At 48.2% G+C, this 27,131-nt stretch overlaps 1 protein-coding gene across 1 annotated transcript in view; it reads left to right on the top strand.

The window, feature by feature from the left end:
• The window catches only part of LOC138520474 (keratin, type I cytoskeletal 47 kDa-like), a 41,453-nt gene extending 33,472 nt beyond the window's left edge, over nt 1–7,981 (top strand). The window contains exon 8 of the mRNA XM_069632845.1: nt 7,867–7,981. Coding sequence (XP_069488946.1) covers nt 7,867–7,981 — 115 coding nt within the window. The remainder of the gene's footprint in view (nt 1–7,866) is intronic.
• Nucleotides 7,982–27,131: the final 19,150 nt, after the last annotated feature.

Here is a 27,131-nt window from a genome sequence, read left to right on the forward strand (position 1 = left end):
GACAACTGGTGGGCTAATTTTCTGGTTTTGGACATCGCGAGAAAAGAATTTTGGGCAGAATTCTGTGGAGAGCCTTGGGAATCTGAAAGAAAAAGTTGGCAACTGGAGATCAGAGCCATTGTGGGTTCCCCTGGTTCCGGTTCTGGGCTGCCCCCCCCTTTTTGGAGGCAGTCCCCAGGATGGGTTTGAACCAGGGGATTTTCTTGCTGTTGGTTCTGGGATGAGATGGTGGGCGGTGGTAGCTCAGTCTCCACATCTCCCCAGTCTGGATTTGCATCCCTAGGGACCCATTTTTCTTTGGGAGGAGTTCCCCCCTCTCTGAAGGAGAAGATCCTTTTCCCAGGATCCTCTGAGGATCCCTCTCCCTCAAATTGGAAGATCTGTACCTCCTCCTCAAACTGACTCTGTTTGGGTCTTTTGTTTCTCCTACCCCCCCTCTGCTCCTTAGGAGGCAGACTTTCAGGGGCAAGAGATTTTGTTTCCGGTTCCTGGGTTTCCAGGGGCTGTTTACAAGTAAGGAAGGAAGCTTCCTCCAAGGCTTTACACCCCCCTTCCCCTTGTGCCTCCTCCTTGGGAACCGGTGAGTTATCGGAGTGCTGCCCCCGTCATTGTTCTGGAGCACCAGGTCCAGAATTGGGTGCGTTCTGCGCCGGCATGCTGATCTGAGGGTTCTGCTGCGCCCTCAGTATATGACCCATATCCCGCGCCATGTTTTGAACCTGGCGCTCTAACTGGGAAACCCGCTCAGGCTGATACGGGGCCCTGTTTTCTCCCCTGGGCTGATCCCGGGAAGGGTAGCTGTCCCTCCTCTGGTAATACCCCGGGTTGGGAAGATTTGGGTACCCCTCCACCCTTGGCCTCCCCTCTCCCGGATTCAGTGGTCTGGGCTCAGGGAATTGGGGAAAGAAGGATGGATGGTTTTGGGGCTGAAAGTCGGGTGGATATCTGGGGAAAAAGTTCTGCCCAGGGTTTGGTAATTTTCTGCCCTCCTGTGGGAAGTTTGGAGGGAAGTTCCCTGGGTTAGGTGCTTGGCTGGATCCCCCCCCTTGGGCTGGAGGAGTCCACACATAACCCAGGATGGGTCGATTTCCCTTGTAACGGGGACTTACATAATCAGGAGAGCGAGGGACCCCATTTGTGGGGCTGCCTCCTTGGCTCCCTGTCTGTGACTGGCCCGAAGACCTTCTGGGCCTAGCATTATTAGGTGCAGGTAGGTTTTTAGGCCCCCCCATCTCCAAATCCAAAACGGGGGTGACCTTTACCTCTGCCACCTTGGCAGCAGCAGGGGTGCTGTTGGCTTTGGGGGTTTTCTGGGCATTACTTTTGCTATCTATCGGTTTCTGCACCTCATAGATCCGGGTAGCCTGTTCAATGACCCAATCTAAGGATCTTTTCTCGTGAAAATCCCTCACGAGCTGGGTCATGATGTATTTGGGCAAGGCATGGAAAAATGTATTTATGAACTCTCTACTATCTGTGCGCACCCTTCTTGTGGTCTGTGCAAAAGCACGCTTTAACTCCTGCACAAATTCTTGTGGGGCCTGATCCTCCCCACATTGCAAATTGTAGGCTGCCTTGCGAGCCTCTTGAGGATTTCTGTGAACAGAAAAATGTTTCAGGATGGCCGCCTTATAGGTGGACCATCTTAAATGATTTTGGTCCTCCAGCCCCGCAAAGAAACTGGAGTATTCCGGGGAGAAGGTCCACTTTACATATTGAATACAGCTTTGGCTGTCCTTCAAATGGAAAGTCTCCATCATTTGTTCAAACAACTCTAAGTGCTCCCAAACAGAATACTTAGCGTTCTTATGGTAAGGCGTAATGACGCTCCTGATCGCCTTAATCTGCTTTAAGGGGTCCTTAAGCAAGGCCCTTTTTGCCTTATTGGCCTTTTTGGTTCGGGTAACCCTTGTCCATTCTTCCTCGGACTCAGAGGCACTGCTCCCAGAGGTTCCCGTCTGATCTTCCAGGTTTTCCCGGATTCTGCGAGCCTGGGAATGGCTGGCAGAATGTGGGGACCTGGTCTCCTGTGTCCTGCGCAGTTCAGAGGAGTCTTCAGATTCCTCCTTGCTGCCAGGATTTGATGGGTGCCCCCTCCACTGACCTAACTGGGCAGAGGTTTTCAGGATGCCCTTAATGGGCCTACTCTCCTGGGGTTCCCCATTGAACTGTACTGTACTTGGGTGCCCATACCCGGATGCCCACCCCTCCATTCCTGAGTGGTACTGGCGTATGAGCCCCATACTCTTAGCTGGATAGTAATCTGCCATCCCTGCGGCCCTGTGCTCATGTGCGCCAGGGGACATGGGGGTGGTAGAGTCCAGGGACTGGGGGAGATGAAGGCCCCTGGGGTTAGGGCTCCTGCGGTTATGGTCAGGAGTCTCTCTTTCCCAGCGGACCTCATCTCTATCCGCCCCTGCTCCCTGTTGCAATGCAAGAGCCTGCATTTGTGCCTTCAGTTCCTCTGTTAAGGCCTTACTCGACTCTATCAGTTTCTCCTGCATCGCTACCTGTTGCTGGAGCCTATCATTGTGTTGACAGAGGGCCTCATTCTCCCTCTGTGCTTCCTGGTTGGTCCTGGAGAACTGGGCCAGTCTTTGCTGCAGGAGGTTTACCTCCTGGGCAATGTCCCTATTGGCCTGCTCCTTTCTTGCTAGAGCATCTTCCACCCTTCTGGTGTGCTCTACCAAGTTCTGGTTTTCTTTTTGGAGATCACCCAGCCCCTGGAGGGCCAGGTGATTTTCTTCAATTTCCTTTTTTAAGTGGCAGACTTCCTGGCCTATGGCGTCTCTTTCCTGACTAAGAGCCTGCATTTGTGCCGCCAGGTCGTCCCTTTGCCGTTGAAGGGCACCAGCTTTTTGGCGCTCCTCATCAAACTCTGCCTGGGTATCCAGGTCTTTCAGAATCAGTTTATTGCTCTCCTCTTTCTCTCTGTCTAGTTGGATTTGCAGGGTGGCTACCTGCTCTGTGCATGCCCTGTTGAAATTGATCTGTTGCTCCAGCTTTTTCTGGTTCTGCAGCAAGGAGTCCAAACTGTCTTGGTGCTCCTTCTGCAGGGCCAGAAATCGGGTATCCTGGTCTGTCTTTTCCTGTTGTAGGATGCCCATATCCTCTTTTATTTTAATGATATATTGCCTACTATCATTTTCTGCCTCCTGGCTCCTCTGCAGCCTCTGCTCAGAAGAGTCCAGATCAGATTGGGCCTTCTGTAATGCCATCTGTTGCCTATTTGCCAGATTTTGGCTTTCAGCACATCTATCCTGCATGTCTCCCATATATAGGTACAGGTATGCTGCTATCCTAACAATCTTGTCGTGTTCATCTTTGGCCTTAGGGGCCATGTATAGTTCACTCAGGGCCACATGTAATGGACCCTGATCTCTATATATATCTGACCCTGTTTCAGTGACCTGTTGCGTGATGGCCTGCAACCACACATCCTGGCCCTGTTCGGTCCATTCACCTCTCACAAATAGCTTATGCAAGAGGTGCTCTCTGGCTATTTTCATGTCTACTAAGGTCGTCATTCTAGAGATTGGTCTCTGTCCTGACTTACAGAAGTTTGTATTTTATTTTTGCAGAACAGAACTTTTCTTGGAGTGTCCCTTTTGAGGAATGCTTCACAGCGTAATGCAGCGTGGTGATCCGACCGGATGTATGTATCCCGTCAGTTAGCACACTGTATTAAGCTGCACAAGTGGTAAATCTAACCCAACGTCTCGGCTCGAGCCCCCAATTTGTAAGGGGATTCAATTCAGCACTACAGCTAAGTTAACGCCTAGTCTAGAATACTGAATGAAAACCCTTATTGATATATCTTTAGGTCCAGTTCATGCGTTCTGGATGACTACCCCTATATAACACCCCTCTCTTGGAATCCCCCTGACCCCACTGAGCCAAGAAGTAGTTCTGTTTTGCAAGTTTAAAAGGTTTATTTGATAAATTAAAATATATATATATATCACACTTTATAATAAATTAATAATTGACTAGCACACTTAATCTGATATGATAAAGATTAATAACGGAGAATCTGGCACTAACACGCTTCTCTATAGTCAATAAGGAGTTGACATGAAATGGATAAGGTAGCACACTGGTAAATAGGTACAGAAGTATAATGTGGTAGAGAATGCTTTATAAGGTTCAAGGAAATGCAAGGTTGAATGAATGAAATGCAGTATAGAAAACAACTTGATATGATTTCAGCAAAACAATGTAATCACTTTTCTCTGGCAATCCCCTTCCCCCCTTGATGCAAGGCAAGGAAATGGAAGGAAAGCACGCAGTTCTCAAAAATGCAATCAATGTAATCAGTTCACCCCAGCAAGCTTACACCACAGAAAACAGATAGGAGTTTTGAAAACACAGGCCCAAATGCTTTTATATGTGTTAGCAATGGATGAGAAATATGCTGGAAATGCTTTTTAATTCCCTTTCAGAGGTTCAGGGTGAGTGGTATCTAGTTAATATTGGTCCAGGCTCACACTAGCAATGATGCAGGGATAGTTAGCAGGTTAAACGAATTTCTGGCAAATGGAAGGCAAGCAGCAGCTGATTTTACATGTGGAGAAATTTGCAAATCGCGGTAAAATTCGCGGATGCGCCGAGCGCTATTACAGAGGAACCACAAGGACTATCTCTATCGTTTTGGGGTCCTAGGAAAGCCTAGGATCTCAGCTTCAAAATGAAAGTTACTGCAAGTCTCTAGCACAAACGGTTGCGGAGATATGAGCGATTGAATAAAGGTCGTTTTTCAGATTTGAAATTTTAAAGTTCAAAAAGACAAGTGCAGCTTGCGACTAGAAAATGACAAGTGACAGCTTTACAAATGACAGGTGACAGTTAGGAGGCAGTTCTACTTAGATTAAATAGATTGAATTATATTATTTTAACTAAGAGATTGGTTCTGCACAGTTTTCTAGGTACTCACACTATATTCTTGAGTGAAATGGGCCTCATCACGGATCTGGTCAGGGTTTTAAATTCGCCTCTGGTCTGGTCTGGTCTCTCTGGGTACAGCACTGCTTTCTCTCTGGTCTGGTCTCTTAGTTCTGGATAGATTGAAGTCTCTAGTTTGGCTCTCTGGAGGTTTGATGGAGGTAAAGTATGGATTTTTCCGGCAGAGCGTCCCGCTGCAGATGGAATTTGAAGGTCCCTATCTGTCCTGTCTGTCTGCTTTTATGTGTTTAGAATGTGGGTGTGTTCTAGCATCACTGACCCTACCTCTCTCTCAGCTTCTAATTGGTCAAACTTCCATTTATCATTTGATTGGGGAATGAACTGTGAGTCAGAGTGATGTCATTTTACAGCCTGCAGAAAGTCCACTCCTCCTGTCAACTTACACACAAATCTAGATTTGAAACAAATACATATTTGCAGAGGTACATATTGTTTTAAAATCATATGCACCCATCATGCATTACAGGAGGTATCCCCTGTTCAAACTCTGCTCTTCCTGGGAGCTTGCATTCAGAAATGGCACAGATTTCACTTTTTAACTGATTTTGCAATTTCTGACATTGACCCAACTTTACATACATGTGCGCATGAGTACGGACATTCACTGATGAAGTTTCAGATTTTTAACATGCATACATTTAGAGTTATCCCCACTTTTCCGCTGACACCCCCCTGTACATACCACCGGTTCTAAAAACCTCTTAAACTGTGGGCAGAAAAATCACAAGAATTATGGTATCATTTATAAAATTTTCACATGTCCGCACTATGAGTTATTCATCTTTTTAAAGTTATGTTCTGGCTCCAAAGGGGTGTGGTTTACCCTCAGCACAAGGTTGAATTTCTGGTTAATCCAGTTCTGCCAGGCCAGCTTGCTCTCACAGGCAGTGCCCCTCCCAGCTCCTGCCAAGAGGAAGCTACATTTTACGACTGCGGTAATAAAAACCTTGGCCTGAGTGAAGAGGGCTTTGTTCACTCTCCTGCAGAGCACAGGTAATTCAATTATCAGATAGATGGCATATCCTTAGTGTGGGCAGCAAAAGGAAGGTTGGCCTGGGAACACAGTGGTGACTCAAATTTCACTCCTGATGGGGGTAGTTGCCAGGCAGAATTCAGTTCCTTAAGCCAAGTTTCAGATAAAAATGTCACTTTTTGTTCCCCAGTTTCTGCATTCAAATAAAACTAAACATTTTCACATATGCAGCTAGAAGGCTGATTCTAAGTTTAAAACTATGACATTTCAACAGTTACAAAGGCATGTGACACCAAACATAGGTCACTCATTTGATCTAAACATTTTCGATTTTAGTGTCTTTAAATCCAGTGCAACTTAAACTGCTGACTCCATAGCTCAGCCAGTTTTGTTATAAGCATTGTTCTGGGCTCTTCATTTCCCAGATTTTGTAGGCACACAAAACTCCATTCTACCAAATGTCTGCTGGTGTCCAGTGAGTTTTTAGATGTGTTGCAATGTTTAAAATAGACAGTTTGAGCCTGCCTTCAGAGAAACACAGGGTGGTTTTAAACTGCCGGCTTTTGGATAGTGGTGAGTACTGGTACTGCACCCATTTTTGGGATTTAAGAAAATGAATTCCCAACAATTCTAGGTTGCATTTGGCAATCAGCATTGCCATTCCCAATGGTTTCAGACTACTGTGTGGGTAGTCCAATGGTGGTTTTAGGCAGTTTCCTTCTGTGCCCATAACATCGGCAAAAATGAATGGCAGCCTATTCTTCATGCGTTTCCCTGTGCATTTTCTGGGAAGCTCTGGCCATCATGATGTTTTCCATGTCAGTACTGCACAGTTTTGAGGTATGGCTCGGATGCATGGGTAAATACATCCCACATGACACACTATTCAAACTACTGTCTTTCATATGTGAATTTTTCCGTCCCTGTTTTTCTTGGGAAAGCGGTTTGAGGCGAATAACACATAGAAATGGATGTTTACTATAATGCAAGCCGCACACATGTTCTCAATCCTGTGCTACCTTGAAGAGTTAATGTGCAGCGTTGGTTGCCTTTAGTCAGCAAAATTCTACATCTGGCATGTAGACCTCTAATCAGACAAGACATCAAATGTGCAAGTGCACACCACACACCCGTCGCCATATATAGAGGATCCTGAGACTAGAACTGCCAACAAGCAGGCGGTGACTGGTGAAAATGGAAACGAATTAGGACAATAGAACAACACGTTTTTATTTTTCAATTGAAAGTTTGTCATCGGACAAATGTTCAATGCTACAATTAATAGGGACTAATACCACCTACCACCACTTGGAATCCAGCTGTAACATCACCAGACCAAGTGGCATTAAAATTAATTCTGTTTTGGTGGTATCTCAACGGATATACTGCCGAGATACCGCCAAACTTGTAATTTGGCCCATTGTTATCGCTATCTGGGGATAGGTTTGATTGGGGTACTAAAATCAGGGTGAACAAGTAGAGTTGCTAGCCACTAACCAGGCATAACAAGTCTCTTGTCACCAGACGTCTCCACATGCATCATTTCTTACTCGCCACATGTCAAATTTCAATAGCAAACTGCAATTTCACGTTTTGTGACCTGTTTAAATATTACATTTTTGCAGAAACACGAAAGAAAGCAAACACATTTCAGTGGAGGTGTAACTCTAGAAAGCGGGTTCATCAGTGATGTGGGCTGAGGAATAGCATAGGAAGGTTCTTTCGTGAAGGAGCGGTACATGCATGCATCCAACAACATTCCACCAGGAGCAGAGGGGCCAGAATCAGTAGAACATATTGAACATACTTGGAATGGCAGTGATGTAAAACCATAAACAAGCAACCAACATAGCATAACATTGTGGTTCCTCTGCCTCTGATCCTACCTATATCAGTATTCGTTGGCATTCCTATGTCCTTTTCACCCACAGAGCTTTAAGTCATTCATACAATAGTGAAACGAGGTATAGAAGCATTCAAGGAAACATGAACACGAAGATCGACAAAGAACAGCAAGAAAAGTGTAAGACCAAAGGCGGCACTTAAAATGTCTCTGATCAATATGGGTGTGTCAGCAAAGGTGACAAGCATTGGCAAATCCAATAGTTTGGGCGTTTGTAGTTTATTGTGGTTTACATTTAGCATGGAGATAAAGAATGAGGCATGACAGCATAAAGAGAAAGAAACAACAGAGTGGGAGGGAATAAAGGGCAGCACCTGGGGAGGAAAGGGGGTGAGAAAAGCAATGTGGGGAAGGAATAAGAAACACATGGCAACACGAGGAACAATAAAAATAACCAAACAAATAAAAGGTAGTCCGGCAACAGTAAACAAGAGCATTGCACAACATTTGAAGGAATGATTGACCGCACAAATGCGGGAAGGATGGACAAGGCAAAGCGTGGGCTGAACCATACCACAAGGGGGCAGCTGATCAGTAGTGCAAAGTTGGGCTGAGCGCTAGTGCTCAAGGGGGAGAAACAAAAGCACAAGGGGGAAGAAGGGACGGAGCAAACGGAAAAGCAGAAGGTAATAGCTGAAGCAAGTGTTGAGGGAAGGTCGGAGGATGGAAATGAGATGGTGACAGTAATATTAGTTGCTGGGAGAGAGGTGGAGATGAATAGGAGATCCACAGAGTTAACCCCTGGGTGGGTAGGTAGGTTGTGGATATAGTGGAGAGCATGGTCACTGAGAAAAGACTGAAGGTCAGATGTCTGAGAAATGGTTGGAGAGGGAAGGTTAAAGTCACCTAAGAGAATGAGGTGATGTTTAGTGGAAAGAGAATCGAGGATTTGCCCAAGATCATCAAAGAATGGTCCAGTAGGACAAGGACGTTGATGGATGGAGATGATGTGAACAGAGTGAGGCAGAGCACTAGTAGAGATGGTGAACTCAAAAGAGGTGGGAGAGGACGTGGCATTGGAGGTTTGTGAGGCATAGAGGGAAATGATAGGCTTCAGATCTGAGAGTGAGTCGAGGAGAGTGAAAGAAGGAGAGTTTGGAGTTGTATAGGGCCGTCAGAGGGGCAGTGTCAGATGGAGAAGTCCAGATTTCAGTGATAGCAATAAGGTGCAGGGGAGGAGAGCTGGAGTGAACGTAGTTATTTTGGACGTTGGATGCCACGGTGCCAAATCCAACTCCTTCATCATACATTTGCCATTTATGTGCTGAATAATGTCCATCAACCTAAAAGAATTCTGGGCAAGTCCCACTAGCTATTGACACAATGCACAAGGGCACTGTTAAGTCTTTGTGGATGTGAAGGTAAAGATTCTGGATTCAAGGCAAAGGATGTCTGGCCTCTGGCCCATGGGGTATTTCTGTGACCATACAGCCATGGCATGCAAACCTCTGGAGTTTGCAGACCAAAATGCACCATCAGCTGGAAGACAATATGGCAACTTTCAGGATTCAAAGATTCCTGCAGCTTTGAATGTGCATGTGAATAACAGTCTAGCAGCTTTCTGTGATACATGTATTTAAAAGCCCACTGGCATTATGAACACTGTTTAATATTGTACATATGTATATTGGCCGCCTGACCTTATCTGCATGAAAATATATTTGTCAGCGAAAGTGTGATAATAATCAGGAAGACTCATTGGCGCAAAACAGTGGCTGGCAGCAGGGAGGTTTCATTGGAAATAATAAGATTGTACTGAAATTTAAATTGATGTTTACAATGTTCTATCATCCCCGGTGGCGATGCCTTTCCAAAATACAAATGATGTGGTAGGTGCGTATAAATGTTACCTGCATGTTGCCAATGGAATACGTTGTGGTGTGAACAGACAGAAAGTTATGTTTTAATTAAGGATTTGGTGGTTTTAACATAAACACATTTGCTTAATTTGCCATTAACTGATTGATCCTAAAAGAGGCAGCAAACAGTGTCAAAACAGCCCCTCGTGCACCACCTGTCCTGGGCCTAATGCAGAAAGGCCGCAAGTCCTATCAAGTTACACATTCACACGTCATCTAGGTGTGAAGGGGGGCTTCCAGAGGTTGAGCTAAGCTAATACGAGAACATTGGAGCTGGTATAGCAGGCGGTGGACAGGGCAAAGGGTTACTAAAGTGAGCCAGGGCCCTTGGATTTCTAGGAGGTGAGAAATGGGAAGTCCTGGGTCATGAAACAGACAGTTCTGAGGTAGGCTGGGGGCTGAGGCACAGGGTGCATACTTTCCATCACGTTGGACTGCCCAACATTCTAACCATCAGCCAAATAGCACCTCCACCAGAAGCAAAGCATGCTCAAAGATGCTGCAAAGGATAGAGTATAGATAGAGGGGCCAGAGGTTAATGTAGTTGGCCCCACCACAGTGACATTAACATCTGTATATGCCCACCCAGATTTTGAGTGGCGCTTGGCCGCTTAGGTCCTACCCTGTCTACGCCTCTGAGTATACTCTCAGAATCAAATGCACCATTGGACCTTGCAGGGCGGGCTTGGAGACTATAACCCCCATAAGAGGAAATGTACTAAAAAGGGGATGGTATGTGTAATTATAATTGTTCTTGTTTTGCTTCCAAGACAACCGTGCGGCCCCTGAGCCATATTCACTCTATTGGTTACTTGGTTTGAGTTTTGAGGACTTAGAGCCTCATTCTACACAAGTGAAGGCAAGAGAATCAAGAAGGGAAGACCCCTTTTCCTTGACATCCCTGAAGAACAGAAGAAACACTTTCTGCGAGAAAGAAGGATCTTGCCTGCTGCAGAGGAGCAGAGACTCAGGACAGGCAGTACCCACAGGGAAAGAAAGAGTGCATCTGAGGTGCCTCAGAAGACTTGACCCAAGGGGGAAGGGGACTAGGAAAGAGCTCCAGCTCGAGAGATTCTTGGAATATAATCTGCCTGCATCGTCAAGCCAAGAAGTGCTACTTCTCGCTACTAGAAGAATGTTGAGCCAAAAAAACCTACTCTGCCCCCTTCTTCCTCCTCTCCTACCCGCACTTCCGAATGCAACTGACTGCCTCCAGGGTCTTCATGGACAGCTTTGCACCAGCAAACCACCCATCGGGCCAATCAAGCCAACAGCTCCATGAACATGGGGGCTGAGGCAGAATTCTGTGGATCTGACTTGCAGACCTCGGCAACCTGACTGTATCCTGCTTTGCACCAACGCGCCTCCAGTCCGCTCTGTCAAACTGGCATCTCCAAGCCATTTCCGCTGTTAGGAAACTCATCAAGTTGCCCAAAAAGCCCCTCTAATAAACACTGATGATCTAGCCAAGTACCATCAACATGACTCGGATTCACTGAGCTACATTTTGAACCTTTATTAAACATAAATAAGGCCTATTTAACGGCGTTGCGCCACCAAGTCTCGGGCATTTGAGTAAATTGACTAGATGACAGTCTCTGGCATACAAGGTTCCTGGTCACTATATCCTACTTTGCGCCCTAGTGACTGGGTACATCCCTTGACGTCACCTAAACACAAAGAACGCCTTCTAAAGGCAATTGTGTTTTTTTGTCTCATTAATAGTCCATGCTTGACATTCCTTATGCACTGCAAGTGCCTGCAATCCAGGCTGATTATGCAATATTCAGTATTTATGTACTGAGAAGGTGCTATTTTTCAGCGACATTCCTTCAACATAGTACTTACTGTGCTGTGCCTGTTTGGACACTTCCGCCCTCTGCTACCTAAGCTGAAGGATGCATATTAAGTATTTTTGTCTATTTAACTTTTATTATTAAAGCACCTGTCAATCAGGTTGTGATACAAATCTGGGCATAGTGCATAGAAGCTTTTGTAGCCCCTTCCCCCATACATCTTCTTGCCCGAATAAGTTTTAATCACAGCATTTTCTCATGTTTGACAAAATAAGCAGGCATTTAATGGGTTCCACCAAAGAGTATTTTTTGGGATGAAGATAGAAAAGGGTAATTTTGAAGTCCTGGCAAACTGTTGCTCCCCGCTCTCACCATGAATCGTTCGGGGCAACCAGTATCTTTTTTATGACATCACTTCCCGTGACATCACTTCTAGCTCGTTTAGTGGTCGTGCTACGAAACCCATATCCCCACAGATAGCACCTGGGTAAATGGAGAAGTTGGCACCCATGTTATGCACCAATCTTCTGACTGAGAGCCACATGGGATGCGGTCACCCAGGCTCTGCCATGCCGGCAAACACTGGCCCTCATCAAACGGTTGGCACTCCTGTAAGAATGGCACCGGTAAGGCAATACCGGCATCCATTACCGGGCCGGTGTATCATGACCCTAGATGCCGTTGCTACCGGCATCCCCAAGGACCCGCTGTGGCCCTGCACCACCGTACCGGCATGCGGGCACGTGTGCAGATGGGCAGGCCTTAATAGCGGCATCCCGCAAAGAAGGGGACACCACGAGTCGCACGGACAAGTACATACCGACATCGAGATGCCGGTAAGAAGGCCCACCATGATGCCGGAAATACCAGCATCGCGGACCACCCGTAAACAGCAAACTGCTGTGTAACCAAGTGCCACAGGTGCACACAATCAGCACAGGTGGAGGCAATGGAGTCAGGGTCAGCACAAAAGGAGCACACCCATACACCACACCCCCTTCCAAGCCAAAATGCTACCACTTGTACTTTCCATACTGGGCCTGGAGGACATGCCTGCACTGCTACTCCTTGAGCAGGCAGTACAACAGGAAACACAGAGGAGACACAGGAGGAGAAGGAGGGTGAGACATGCACAGCAAATCCCACCAGTGCAGGCAGTCGCTCCCCGCAGACAGCAACAATTCCACGTATAAGGGCCAATCCATTTGACTTAACACCAGCACAGATCCACACCCTGTACCGCCTAGACTGAGACACCAGCACCAACATAGTGGAATTAATACAGGATGACTTGGTCAGCCTGATCAACATCCACCCAGCCATCCCCCCTTTGCTGAAGGTGGCATCTGTGCTCCACTTCCTGGCCACAGGCACTTACCAACGCACAGTATGCCAAATGCATGACATGTCCCAATCATGCTTCTCTGTTGTGTTACACCAAGTGCTGGATGCACTACTGAAGCACACAAGTGCTCACATATCCCTACCAAGGACACCACAGGAGGCAAATGCCACCAAAATAGCATTCCATGCACAGGCAGGCATGCCCAATGTAATTGGTGCCCTCGACTGCACCCATGTAGAGTTGGTAGCCCCACATGCCGTGGAGCCAGTGTACCACAATCGGAAGCTATACCATTCCATCAATGTGCAGATGGTGTGTGATGCCAGCCAGATAATAACACATTGCTGTGCCAGATACCCAGGATCCACGCATGATGCCATGGTGCTGCGGAACTCCTCACTACCCCGCTACATGGAAGGAGACATTGTACGGAGTGGCTGGCTGTTGGGTGATTCTGCCCTCTGGGACATGGGAGCAGATGGATTGGGGGGGAGTACATGCACATGCAAGGGGAATGCCCTCTGGGCCATGGAAGCAGATGGATTGGGGGGTACATGCATATGCAAGAGGAATGCCCTCTGGGCCATGGGAGCAGATGGATTGGGGGGAATGGACGTTTCTTGAGTCATCTGCCGACACACAGCCCTCACATTTGCATACAAAATGCCCCTAGCCAAGACATACATTGGGTAGCCTGGCGGTTTAAAAGCCTAGGACCTGAGGTCGTGTATGTCACCCAAGGCTCCCTCTATGGATTGGCATGCACTGTACAGGGCTGACAGTCATGTGGATGTGGCTGCCATTCATGAGATTGTGCATATGAACTTGAATGATGTACAGGCTGAGCACACTTGTCAACTGAGCCTCATCCTCACACATACCTCCTTCTGCTTCCATGTAGGTGATGCTGGATATTCTCTGAAGGCGTGGCTACTCACCCCTGTCAGGAACCCGCAGAACAGGCACAAGGAGGACTTCAATCGTGATCATACACGTACATGTGTGGTGATTGAGCAGACGTTTTGGCCTTTTGAAGGCACCGTTTCGCTGCATCAGCAGGTCGGAAGGGGCACTCATATACGGGCCTGAGAAGGTGGGCAAGATCATCACGGCATGTGCAATGCTGCATAACATGTGCATCCGGCGGAACATACCCCTGCCACCTGACGTGGAGCTGCCACAACCTAGTGAAATAGAATGAAAGGAAGGAGTAGAAGTAGGACATAGGCCAGGACGCAAAACACGTGAAGGTCGCGCAGTGTGGCAAATGGTCATAGACCAATCATTCGGATGTACTTTGATGCAGAGGGTGCCATGTGTTGTGAACTGTGGGCACTGGGTGTGTGGGCACATGTGCACGATTCACCATGAAGCAATAAATTGACATACAACAAATCAGCAATGTCCACTCATGTGATGTTTGCTACACAACAGGTGTATTTGTGAGATATTTTGTACAATATGAGTCAACAATCCACACCCCACCACCCCTCCACCTCCCCCATCCTACTCTCATGCCCCAAAACACCCTAGTACTACACACTACACCCACCACCCCTCCACCTCCCCCCACCCTACTCTCATGCCCCAAAACACCACAGTACTACACACTACACCCACCACCCTCCACTCAACCCCTAACACCCAAAGTCAACTATGGCACGACATGTGTCTGGAGGTATACCCAAAGATATTCGGCAGGGAGGACCTGCTACTGTGGAGGTGGGGGTTGGATCTCTGAGCGGCGCAAACTCTGCAGGGACATGTGCACTGGGCTGGTCTGCCTCGAAGTCTCTGGTGTGGATGATGCGGATGAGCCAGAGGGTTGTGATCCCAGGGGCAGGGTTTGCCATTGGTCCATGCTGTCAGCAATCCTGGTGAGGATCTGACCCAAGGCATTGAAGCCATCGTGCACTTGCTGTGCACTTGTGTTGATGGCCTGGATTACGGCCGCAGTGCTGTCCTGGATGATACAGCGTGTTGTCTCTCCTTCAGCAAGGTACTGCTGCACATAGCCTTGCATCGCCTCCTGCCGGGCCTCCATCCTGGAAAGACATCCCTCAAGGTCCCGTATGGCAGTGTAGGTTGTGGTCGTTGGGTGATGTGGTGGAACTGCATGAATCATGGGGCTGTGCATTGCCGGAGACCACTCTCCGTGGCTGCCCTGGTCGGATGAGTCCTGCCGAGGTGTGTCCTGTGGGGTGGCCTTCGGGCTTGGTGTGTGAACTACAGGCTCTGAGTGGACAAGTCCTGCATCGCCCTCATTGTCCGGCTCAGCTCCCTCATCAACACTATGATCTGCCGATGCAGCCATCTCCCCAATTGTGCTGGCAGCAGCAGACTGTGTGCCATCCTCCATGCCTGTTGTGTCCTCAGCCAGTGTGGATGGTGTGACCAGGGGTGCAGGGGTAGGTGTCTGCTCGTCCTGTGTGGGTGTTTGTGTGGCTGTATTGGCACCGATTGTTGACCCGCTTCCCGCTTGGCCCATCCTTGGTCCACTTGAGGTTGATGGTCCTGTGCCATCAGCCTGCCTCCTAGTCCTTTTGGCTGCTGTGTGCATTGCGCAATCCCACATGCTTCGTCACTGTCTGCATCCGTACCTGTGGGGGACAGAGAGTGGCAAGGCATCAGTGATTGTGGCGCTTGCATTATGCATGCATTAGTCTTTGGGCAGGTGGCGCCATCTGATCAGTTGCATGCCTGGCTTTGTAGGGGACTGTGTACATGCAATGTTGGAGGGTGCATTTTGAAATCGTAGTGGTGTTCACATGTACACCATGTTGGCTGCTGTTGGGCCTTGATGTGTGTTGGGAGTGTCGCCCTGGGTGAAACATGCACGTAATCTGTGTGTCGGGTGTGTATTCGTGTATGGGCGGAGCATGCATTGGGATGGGATAGTGGTGGCCCGGCATGTGTATATGGATATTTGTAGGTGTGCATGATGGGCCATGTATCGGCTGGTGTTGCTGCCACATTTGGAGGACAATGCAGTTGATTAGTTATCATGTTTTTGTATGGACACTCACCTTCATCTGCCGATGTTGGCACGCCAAACTCTGCTCCACCGACTCCTTCGATTGACTCCACGTCTATGACAGAACTGCAGTTCTCCTCCCATCTGGACAATTTCAGTGGTGAGTGTGGTCCTCCTCCTGTTGCCAGCCCCTGGCTCCGATTGGCCAACAATATGTGCCGGACTCTCAGCCTGAGGTTGTCCCAACGTTTTTTACAATCACGCACTGTGCGTGTGGCGGTGCCGACTGCAATTACTTTCTGGGCAACTTCTTCCCAGATGGCCTTCTTCTTTAGCTGGGCTGGAGGCCTGAGGTCATTGCAGAACACAACTTCAACATTTGCCACTAGGGTGTCAGCTAACATGTTCAGCTCATCATCCGTGAAACGTGGTTTGGGCAGGCGAGCCGTGCCTTTCTGGGTTACCTTCGACATGTTGTCCATGGTGGCCTAGGAGTTGTGGTGTTGAAGGTCCTGTAGGTGGAGGATGGCAATGAATTGTGTTTTTGAAGATGACCGCCATGGCATTTCCCATTCCGGCGCGATGACGTTACTTCCGGGTCTGGTATTAACGGACCCGTTATTAGCACTATGTTCATACCGGTACCGCTATTTAGGGGTTGCCTAGGGCGGAGGTGTTCGGTGCGTATTGGTCGATGCCGCTATCTGGGGGTTTGAGGGTAATTACCGGCATGCCGGTACAGCCGTTACCGGCATGCAGGGGTGCGCGTTCTCGCACACTCTTGATTTCCCGCTATTTGCGGGTTGGTGCCAAGCCAGACATGTTATTAATGCCATGCCGGAACGGGCTGATTTTTAGCGCAAACCTCGTGATGAGGGCCAGTGTCTGCGGTCATGTGTAAGTGCCTGGACGTGGCCAGGTGTGGATGGAAGCAGCAACCAACACACGAGTGTGTGAGGGATCTGGAGCAGAAGCCAAAAGACACGATTGTGTTTAAAGCTCTTCCCTCAAAAGGGGAGAAGTTTCATCTTCTGAAAAGTATTCTGCACCCCGCCCGTCTCCCGCCCCAAAACAACAAACAGCCTCAGCCCAACAGCACATATGGGAAAAAAAACAGGGCTGCTTAATAATTGCTATAATTGATCATCTAATAGGCAAGCTATAATAAGTTGGCAAAGGCTTTGTGCCGTAATGAGAAACAGCATTCAGTTTGTTGACTCACCCTGTCCCATTTGTATATAAGGAAGACGCGTTTGCACAGCACACAGTCATCTCCTCTGCTGCCTTCCTAGATCAGGTACACCTGTGCTAAGACAACATGTAATTCTGTAGTTTTAAGGGAGCGTCCTCTGGTGGGTCTGCAGTTAAGCAAGGTGGTGGTGGAGGGTATGCTGGTGGGGGGCTTGTTCACTGTGGTGGAGGGCACAGTGGTGGAGGAAGGTACGGTGGTGGAGGGCATGGCCACGGTGGTGGAGGGCACAGTGGTGGAGGGCACAGTGGTGGTGGAGGGTACGGTGGTGGAGGGCACGGTCACGGTGGTGGAGGGCACGGTCACTGTGGTGGAGGGCACGGTCACGGTGGTGGAGGGCAGGCTGGTGGAAGCTTTCATGGAGGATCCTTTGGGGGATATGGCGGTGGATCTGCTGCTGATGACGGTGGGTCTGCATGGGTCCAAGGGGGAGGCTTTGGGGATGGTGCCTTTGGGGTCCACGACGGTGGTTTTTGCTGGTGGTGCCGGTGGTGGTTTTGGTGGTGGTGCCGGTGGTGGTTTTGGTGGTGGCTTTGGAGGTGGCCATGGTGGTGGTTTTGGAGGTGGCCATGGTGGTGGGGCTGGCGGCGATGGCCTTCTCTCCGGCAGTGAGAAAGAGACCATGCAGAACCTCAATGACCGCTTGGGCACCTACATGGGCAAAGTCAAGGCTCTGGAGGATGCCAATGGTGAGCTTGAGCGTATAATCAGAGAGTGGTATGACAAGCACAAGCCCGGGGGCTCGACTGGAGAAGCTGCTCAAGACTACAGCAAGTATTACCAACAAATTGCAGATCTTCAAGCTAAGGTAAAGCAATATTTCAAATGCCATTCATTGTAACTTTACCTTTTTCCCTATTGTGGGTATGCATGTAGCTGTGATGGTATGGGACTTAAAAAGCAAGTATTTTGGGTGACACCAGAGTGCTATACATAGGTGATGCACCCAGGGTGGCTACAGGTAGGGTGTGGGTGAAGCAGAGGAGCTGGAATGTGCCGGGGGTGCAGGGGAAGGAGCAAGAGGGCAGGAGTAGGGTTTAGTGGAGTGATCAGTGACTGGGGTGATGTTCTCTGAAAGGTAGTGTGTTAGGTTTAAGTGTGGAAAGGAGGAATCCTGCCTGATCAGCATTGTTAACTTGTTCCAAAGACGAGGCAGGAGAGAGCAGCAGGAGGGGGGCATTTTCTTTTCCCACTCAGTGACCTTCATTTTGCTTCTGCCCTCTCTCTCCCTGTGCACTTCGTTTTCTTGCAGGTGCTTTTTGCCACCATGGGACATTGTCCTCCTTCCTACAACGCGTGCATATCAAGCCTGCAACATCCTCCTTCTCGTTTGTTCTTTTTTCCTTCCTCAACTTCCCTGGGTCTCTGTCTTTCGATTGTAGCCGCTTGATTCACAACCCTCATTATCATACACTAATCATCTCCAAAATGTTAACACCAACGACACCTGCAAGCACCCATGCATTCCCAGACACCAGTGTCTCGCTACTTTGGGGTGCAACCCTCCTAGGCCAGAGGCTCTCTAGCAGTATTTCTAGGTCATGTTTGTGTTCATGCCTGTTGGCACATCTCCCAGTATAATGTGTACCACAGTCTCATCTGGAAACCACCGGAACGGCACTACGCGCCTGATTCATGGAACGTCTAGCCTTGAGCAAAGTCTGCTTGCACTTTGCAAATGTTCCATGAATTATGCCCTAAGAAACATTTTACTCTCTTCCCTTAATGGCAGCATCAACTCAGGTGCCACTTGGTCACCTGCTGCCTTATAAATACACATAACCTGGCACCCCATCTCTGCCCTCTCGGGGATCACACATCACTTGTCCACCCTAAAGTGCTTCCCTTCTTTCCAGGGAACCATGTCTACACTCATCCCTAGAAAATAAGGAGAGGCAGATAAAAGAGGGCCGGCAAATGACGTGTATTGCCAAAGATGTCAGCAATGTTGATGATGCAAACAATGCGTTATTTAATACAATGATATGATATGATATGATATGATATGATATGATATTTTGTTTGTATCGCACACTCAGAGCGCGACAAGGCAAGGGATGGGAACAGGGGAGAACAAAATAACGATCTTACTAGAATGGCGCTCAGTGGCATAACACAAAATGTGGAGGCCCCCCTGTGAGCCATGCTGAGGGCCTCCCCCAACTCAGCAACAAATCACGGGTCGCGCCACACTCTGGGCCGGCCTAGATTATCACGTTTGCGCAATACACACGAATGTGCTGTTGAAGGGGTGTGCCGCACACTGCACTAGGAGAAAGATATAAATATGTGTTTTAATGCAATATACAGCACACTTTCTGAGAAAAATTGGCTAAAAAGCCAGAGTGTTTGCAATGGTTTTGTAGGGTAACACCAATCCAATACATGCAAGTCACCAACAGTGCACAGGAACATTAATGCTTTGCTATAAAAAATGCCATGCCACAATGAAAACATGTCCAACTGGCTGCGCAATGTAGACCAGTGTAATAACATTACAGTAAAGCATGCCAGGCCACATTTAGACATACATAGACTGGTTGCGCCAAAATGCCAGTTGAAGTAATAACACTGATCAAGAAGAGAACACACATTCAAGCCTGCGTCTCTTTGGCCTCTAACAATACGGCCAAACTCTTTTAAATCTGTAAATAACTGGTCAATCCTGTTGCGGTCTTTACCTCTCCTGTTCCCTCCCAGGCCCTCTGCATGGCTCTGTTCTCTCACTTCTCTGCTAAAACTCAGGACATCCAGTCCCCCATCGCCTCTCCCTCTTCCTCTCTTGGCCCCCCATTGGCCAGCTCTACTTCTCTTCCTCCTTTCTCCTCTTTCTCTCTGACAATACCTGATGAGGTTTCTAGACAAGTCCGATCGTTGAAAGTGTTGTCCAAACAGGTACTCCCCTGCCCCTCTAGAACCATCAAGGACCATATTGACACCCTCGCTCCAGCCTTGGCTGATTTCTGTAATTACTCTTTCACCACTGGAATGTCTCCCCTTAAGCACTCTCTTGTGCACCCACTCCTCAAGAAGCCGTCTGCCTTTCCTGCCTGCCTGGAAAACTATCGCCCAATATCTATCACCCCTTTGCTGGGCAAATTGTTGAAAAAAAAAACTGGCCATCTTCCAGCTTACTCTCTACACTGAATCTGTTGGTTGTCTCCATGACCATCAGTCTGGCTTCAGAGCTGCCAGAAGCATGGAAACTGTTCTCCTGAACACCTGTTGATTACAGCATTCCTTCTGTCTTCATCCTCCTTGATGTTTCCTTTGCTTTCGACACGGTCAACCACGCCATCCTGATTAATTGACTCCATGAAAACCTGGGCATCATGGATCAGGCCCTTGAGTCGCTGACCTCCTTCCTCTTGGAATGCCCCTCCCAGGTGCACCTTGGTCCCTTTCTCTCTGCCACATCTCTCTATACCTGTGGCATTCCCCAGGGCTCCATCCTCTCACCCTGGTTTTTCAACCTCTTCTTGACCCCTTTGGCACACCTGATCTCTACCTTCTCCTCTTATGCAGATGACACTCAGCTTTCCTTCAGGCTCCCCTCAGACTCCTCTCCTCTCTCTCTCATTCCTGACTGACTATCCGCGATTCAGGATTGGTGCACATCCACCAATCTCACCCTTAACGCCAGTAAAATGGATATCCTTCTCATTGGGACCCGTGCCCCTGCTTTCCCTCACGCACTCTCTCTGCCCACTTTGGGCCCTCTTCTTTCGCCTTCCTGCGAGGCAAAAAACTTAGTTGTCATCTTAGACTCCACTCTCTCTTTCTCTCCTCACATCTTGGACATCGGCAAGAAGTCCCACTACCAGCTGCCCCTCCTCAAAGGGACTCTTCCCTTTCTCACTTTCCCCCAGAAGCTCACTGTCATCAGAGCCCTGATTCTTTCTAGGCTGGACTACTGCAACAGTCTCTTTATCAACCTGCCTTCCTATACTTCCTGCAACTAATCCAGAACAGGACTGCGAGACTTATCCTTGGCCTCAAGCCCAGGGATTATATCTCTGCAGCCCTGAAATCTCTCCACTGGCTCCTAGTTGCTGCAAGGATCAAGTTCAAGACCCTTTGCATTGTCAACAAAGCTTTCTGGGCTCATGCCCACACTACATCTATCGCTCTCTTTCAAAATACCTTCCTTCTCAAGCCCTTTGTTCAGCTACCTCCAACTCTGTAAGGGTTAGAAACTTCCCCAGGCAGAGAGTGGGGGTGGGGAGGTAGATCTCCCTCCTATGCAGGTGTCTCCCTCTGGAAAGGCCTCCCTGCCCCTCTCAAACTTGAGCCGGTCCACCTGAAGATCCGGAAGCAGCTCAAAACATTTCTCTTCTCATCTGCTTTCTCTCTCTCCCTCCCCACCTGGCCTACCTGCCCTACCTGTCTGTTGTACCGACTGGTTGCTGGGCTACCTTCAGAGTCTCACTATGTCCAGGCTCTTTCTTGATCAGTCACCCCAGCACTGCCTCTGGGCCTATCACACACTTGGGGGCTGTAACTGTAACCCTGCAGCCCCTTGTTCTCCTTGCACTACCCAGAGCTGCACTGCCCTGCCTGCGCTTACTCCGAGAATTGCTGCCCTATTTTTCCCTCTTCTCTCCCTTGCACTTCCCACCTCCCTTTCCCCTTGCACTTCTCATTTTCATATCTGCACGATCTGAATGACACAAGGCCTAGTAAAAATGTTTGTCTTGTCCTCCCTCTATCTTCCCTCCAATGTCTTGTTGCGCCTATTAACACTTGTGTACAGGCGCATTATAAATGACTTATATCATATTATTTTATCACAGATTCCAAGAAAAATATACAATTCCCCAGTAAGAAATGACTAGACTGGCTGCACCAAAATGCCTCTCTAGACAATAATGCCACATATCATGCCTGCTTAGACTGGACATGGACAACCATTATGATTGGTCACACAACCCCCACCCCACCCAAACATCCCCTCTCTCGACCACCCCTACCCCACCTCCAAAATAAGCCCCTTGGCCAGAATTACCTCCACGTCCCTCTTCCTTGTCCCAGAGCTCACATATGAGGCTCCTTCACTCATAGGTAAGTACTGGGATGAAGAAGAGCGGGACTAGGAGTAATGAAGATTACAGGTAGCTACGTCAGGCATTATCTCTATGTACCTCTACCCCATCCCAGTACTTGTGTATGAGGCAGAGTGAGGAAGTATAGGGCCAAGAGTTATGAAGATTACCAATAAGTAATCAAGGCATTAAACACAAGTAGTGGTGCAACACCATTGAGTTGACTGGGATTCAGCACTTCTCCCCCCCGAAATGTTGGACTATGTTTTCTCGACCTGGCTGACCTTCAGAGCAGTTGCCGGACAGAACAGGACAAAGTTGTTAAACGGCCCTTGTGTTTTGCTTTTAACAAGAGCCCAGCAATTACTAACATAAAGCATTTCACTGTTAGTACCTGCATTCAAATGCCACATTTTTTAGCCAAATGAAATTGTGATGTGGGTTTAGTACTTGCATGCCAGGGGAAGGATTGGAAGGGTAGAGAGGGAACAGGAGACCACTCAATTCTCGCAGAAGTCCATAAGTGGGAGCTTTAAACCTTAAAGGAGAGAGTTAACTGCTTGTAACATTGAAGCTGCACTAGAATAGTCTCATTAAAATGCATAAAGAAAGTAGATGCCCCCACACAAATAAGTTAACCTCTACCCCACCACCTGTGAAGTTAGCACCTCCCGCAATATTTGAAGGGTTTGCCCCCCCGAAATGTAGGTTTTCTTGCACCCCTGAACACAAGCACACACACCATTCACCATATACACACATGCACAGCCATCCATATATTTAAGTGTGCACTCTTTCACCATACAGGCACAACCAGGCAGCCACCTGTACATTTAAGTGTGCACCCTTTCCCCATAAAGGCGCACACACACACCCATGCACCCACCCATACATTTAAGTGTGCACACTTTCACCATACACTCACACATGCACCCGGCATGGGGTTAAAGGGAGCCCTATTATTTCAAAAACAAATTGCTTCTTTTTGAAGTCACGTAGACGTTATAAAGAAATGATTTCCTTTATAGACTGAACCATAACAGAAATAATTTATTTATGAATGGAGAGTGACTTCAAAAAGATACTGGGGGTCATTATGACCCTGGCGTAGCAGTGCCGGTAAGTACTGGCACGGCTGCCGCCGGAGTCATGAATTTTCCTGTGCCCGGGAATGGGCAATTACCAGGGCATTACAGCCCCAGGGGGAACTTGTAATTGACCATTCCCGGGCGCCAGAAAATATTACTCCCCATTCCCATTTGAGTTCCATTGGACTCAATGGGAATGTAGAGGCCGGATGTACCGGCACGATTCATGAATGGTGCCGGTGCATCCGTCGAGGTCTGCGCGCCAGTGCAGTTCCGCCTGCCAGGTCACACCTGGTGGCCTGAAAGGCACCCGCTCGCAGGACTCATAGTTTGTCGGTCCGGAAACAACGGTACCAGCAAGCTTAACAGTACTGTAGTTTCCGGACCGGCAAACCCATAATGAGGCCCACTGTTTCTTTTTGAAGTCCTAGGGCTTCCCCACCCCATGACATGGAGGCCTCCAGCCTAGGGTCTTCCATTGAATGGGATGGGGGGATCCCTCAGACTTTAAAAATAAAGTTTTTTTTTGTAGTCACTCTGCCTTCATAAACACATTATTTCTGTTACAGAAATAAGTTCTTTATGAATGCAAAATTAAATCAAAAAGAAAAAAAAAATTGTTTGGAAAAAAATATTTTTCATTTTTTCCCCTCCAAGTACATGTGCTGGAGGGGCCCCCCCACACCGCAGGGGCTGCGGGTGCCCCCGTTACGCCAGTGATGGCGCTTACTAGAATGGCAAATTCAATTCAGCAACCTAGAACAATGCAGCGTTAATGTCATGGCACATCACTGCAGGTGATGTGTAGGTAGCATCTATTCTGGGCAATGCTGCATGGGCATCCCACAAGCGAGGCAGGGTAACTGCTGTTACCATCAGCAGCTGGGAGAGGGGCATCCCCAACCTCCCCGCACCTGCCCCTCTCCGCCTCCCAGCTACGTAAACACGCAGTCTCGGCAGCACAAAAGCCACGGAAGGGTAAGGTGCGAACAGTCACTGCACCCTTCCTCCAAACAGCAAGGTGCTAAGCGCCATAAGGAAAACAACCGTCAGGCAGCGCCCACGTTCAAAAGATTTGCTCCCACCAGGGGGTCAAACAGTTGGCTATCCGGCCGGGGGCTGCGACAACAGCAGCCCCCACCACATACACAACAAAGACCCAAGGCCTCCCTGCGTCCTATAAATGAGAGCAGCATGCTCAGAGTAAACACAATCTGTTTGTGGACCCTGAACGGGGACCCAAGCAAACAGGAGGTTCACTGTTTACTCAGTGTCTTCCAAATCTTCTTGCTTCTTTAGCAATCTTTGAAGTTCGCTGTACATCGCAGTGTCTTTTTCCTTCCTGAACATTGTACTGTTCAAAGCAATTTCAATGCAGCCTTAACGAAGGAGAAGCGGCAACCGAACGGCCAGCACGGACGCTGTCAATCTCAACATCTCGGCATAGAAGGAAAAGTGAGCGGCAAGCGTGTCCAAAACAAAACAAACAAAGACGCATGCTGCGGATCATCCCCAAAACCAGTGCGAACGAAGGAGAGAGAGGCACTCGAACAGCACGGCGCGGATGGCGACCGATTCAACAATTTACAGGTGAGCCACCGTGCTGGGGCTACGAGGGAAGAAAAATAGACATTTATGTTCGGAAGAGATACATTTTATTACAGTGGACCGGAACCCCCGCGTTATAAGGCAGGCAGGGCAAGATAACACAAGCCAGTTTTAAACTCGCGCAGAGTCACAAGCCAGCTTGGGAGCTCGTCTTTGCTTGACAACCACGCAGAGCTGGCGAACACAGGCCCAAAGACTGCAGATTTAAAATCATTTCTCTAATATTGCAGGGCGACCTCACAGCGAAACCAATTATTTTAAATCCAGTAAATCAAGCCTGGGGGCTGCCCAATTTTCTGAACCCGGTCAAGAAGGCACCAGTCAACAGTTACCCAGCACAGGCAACAAATAGAACAGGCGCAAAGAACTTGCCGATAACAACAGTTTAACTCCTTGATAAAACCTTTTTCCTTTTCCTATAGCAGGCATAGAAGAACATGGGGTCCAAACGGAAAACATGGGCACCCCCAACACCGGCGCAGAAGCCCAAATCACCACAATTGCTAGCAGCCATTGAAGCGGCAGAGCACTACGGATGGGCATGGGTTAGAGAAAACATGTACGGCCTACCCAGGGAAGGAATTACCAGCCCACCCATCCAGGAGGAGGTTTCTGCACCATTAAAAAGGAGAAAAATATCCAAAGGCGCCAGAAAAGGTACCAAAAAATTGTCAAAACTATGCGAGAATGTAGTGGAATTACAGCAACTAATGGTAGAAATAAGGGGGAAACAGACACCGCCCACAAGGGAACCTGGGGCCTCAAAACCTACCATCGCAATAGAACCTACAATAACAATTGTCAACTCATCCCATAACACTACCTATAGCAATCCCGCCACAACAAGTAAAGCAGTTGCCAATAGCGCCCACAGCTATAAATACAACAGCCTCCACAACTCCAGCAACTGATTAAACAGGTGCCCTATAAGCATGGGCAACCCTAAGCACAGACAACACGGTCGCGACAGGGACATCCGGGCAGCAATACAACTGACATTGTAACAATCTGTAATGCACAATTAGACCAAAAAATGAAATCTTTCCAAACAGAGATATTAAATAGATACAAAAGATGCCTGGCATGGAACATTGATACCACAATCAAAGAAGCCATATGGGCCAACGAATTTATAGAAATCGTTTCCCTAATAGAAGCCCAGCACAAAGGGAAAGACGCTTTCAGAGACCCCAAAAAATAGAAGAAAAAGCTATTGCCAGAAACGCCCAGGTCGTACAAAACTGGGACAACTGGTTACAGGCCTTTGCCATCTTAGCAACAATATAGGAAGAAAAATTCCCCTTGGATGGTAGGAAGATCTGGGCATACGTTGATAAAATAAGGGAAGTAAAAGTAACACAGAGGGGGAAGAGATGGCTTGCATACGACATCAGATTTAGGAGGAGCATTTCAGAAAGGCCGGCCATTGAGTGGGATGAAGTCCAGAACGATTTATACACCCTCCACGCCGAACCTCCCCAGGAAGAAGATACCATGCATTCTTCTTCCAAAAATAGCAAAAATTCCCAAGTAAGCAAATCCCATGACAATGATAAATCCAAAAAAGGGGAGCAGCCCTTTCGGAGGAAGCATCCTTGGGCGGCTAAAAATAATGCCCTCAGACAGAACAAACAGCAGGCTGTCAAATCCAACATCCCATGCAGAAATTTTAGGAAAAACCAGTGTACATGGGGCAAAGAATGCTGGTACAAACACGCCTGCACAAACTGCAGCGGCGACCATGCAGCAAGCAACTGCACCAGACTACCAGCCAAGAAAGAATGATATCCCAATCTTAGAACCAGGACGAACGCCCATCAATCTGGGCAATTTTAGGGACGCCCTAAACAGCTACCCAGACAAGGAAACCAGCAGGTTAATATGGCAGGGTTTCACCAAAGGTTTTTTCATCCCCTTTAAGGGCACTGGGTCACAATACATCCCGATGAACCTAAAGTCAGCCAGGGACAACCCCCAGATAGTAGACACCAAAATCAAGAAAGAACTGCAACTGGGCAGGGTAGCAGGTCCCTGGTATTTCATGCATTTAATATCTCCACTAGGCCTGGTCCCCAAAAAAGAACCCGGAAAAATGAGACTAATTCATCACCTTTCCCACCCTAAAGGCCAGTTTTTAAACGACGGCATCCCACACACAGAATCCGCTGTATCCTACACGCATTTTCAAGAGGCGGTAAGGCTCATACAAGAGTGCGGCAGAAACGCCTTGATGGCCAAGCTGGACATCGAATCTGCTTTCAGACTCTTGCCAGTCCACCCAGAGTCACAGCAGTGGCTATGTTTCACTTTTAACAACAAATTCTATGTAGAT

This window comes from Ambystoma mexicanum, chromosome 13, assembly GCF_040938575.1.
Source record: "Ambystoma mexicanum isolate Mex_15411 chromosome 13, UKY_AmexF1_1, whole genome shotgun sequence".
Classification (NCBI taxonomy): domain Eukaryota; kingdom Metazoa; phylum Chordata; class Amphibia; order Caudata; family Ambystomatidae; genus Ambystoma; species Ambystoma mexicanum.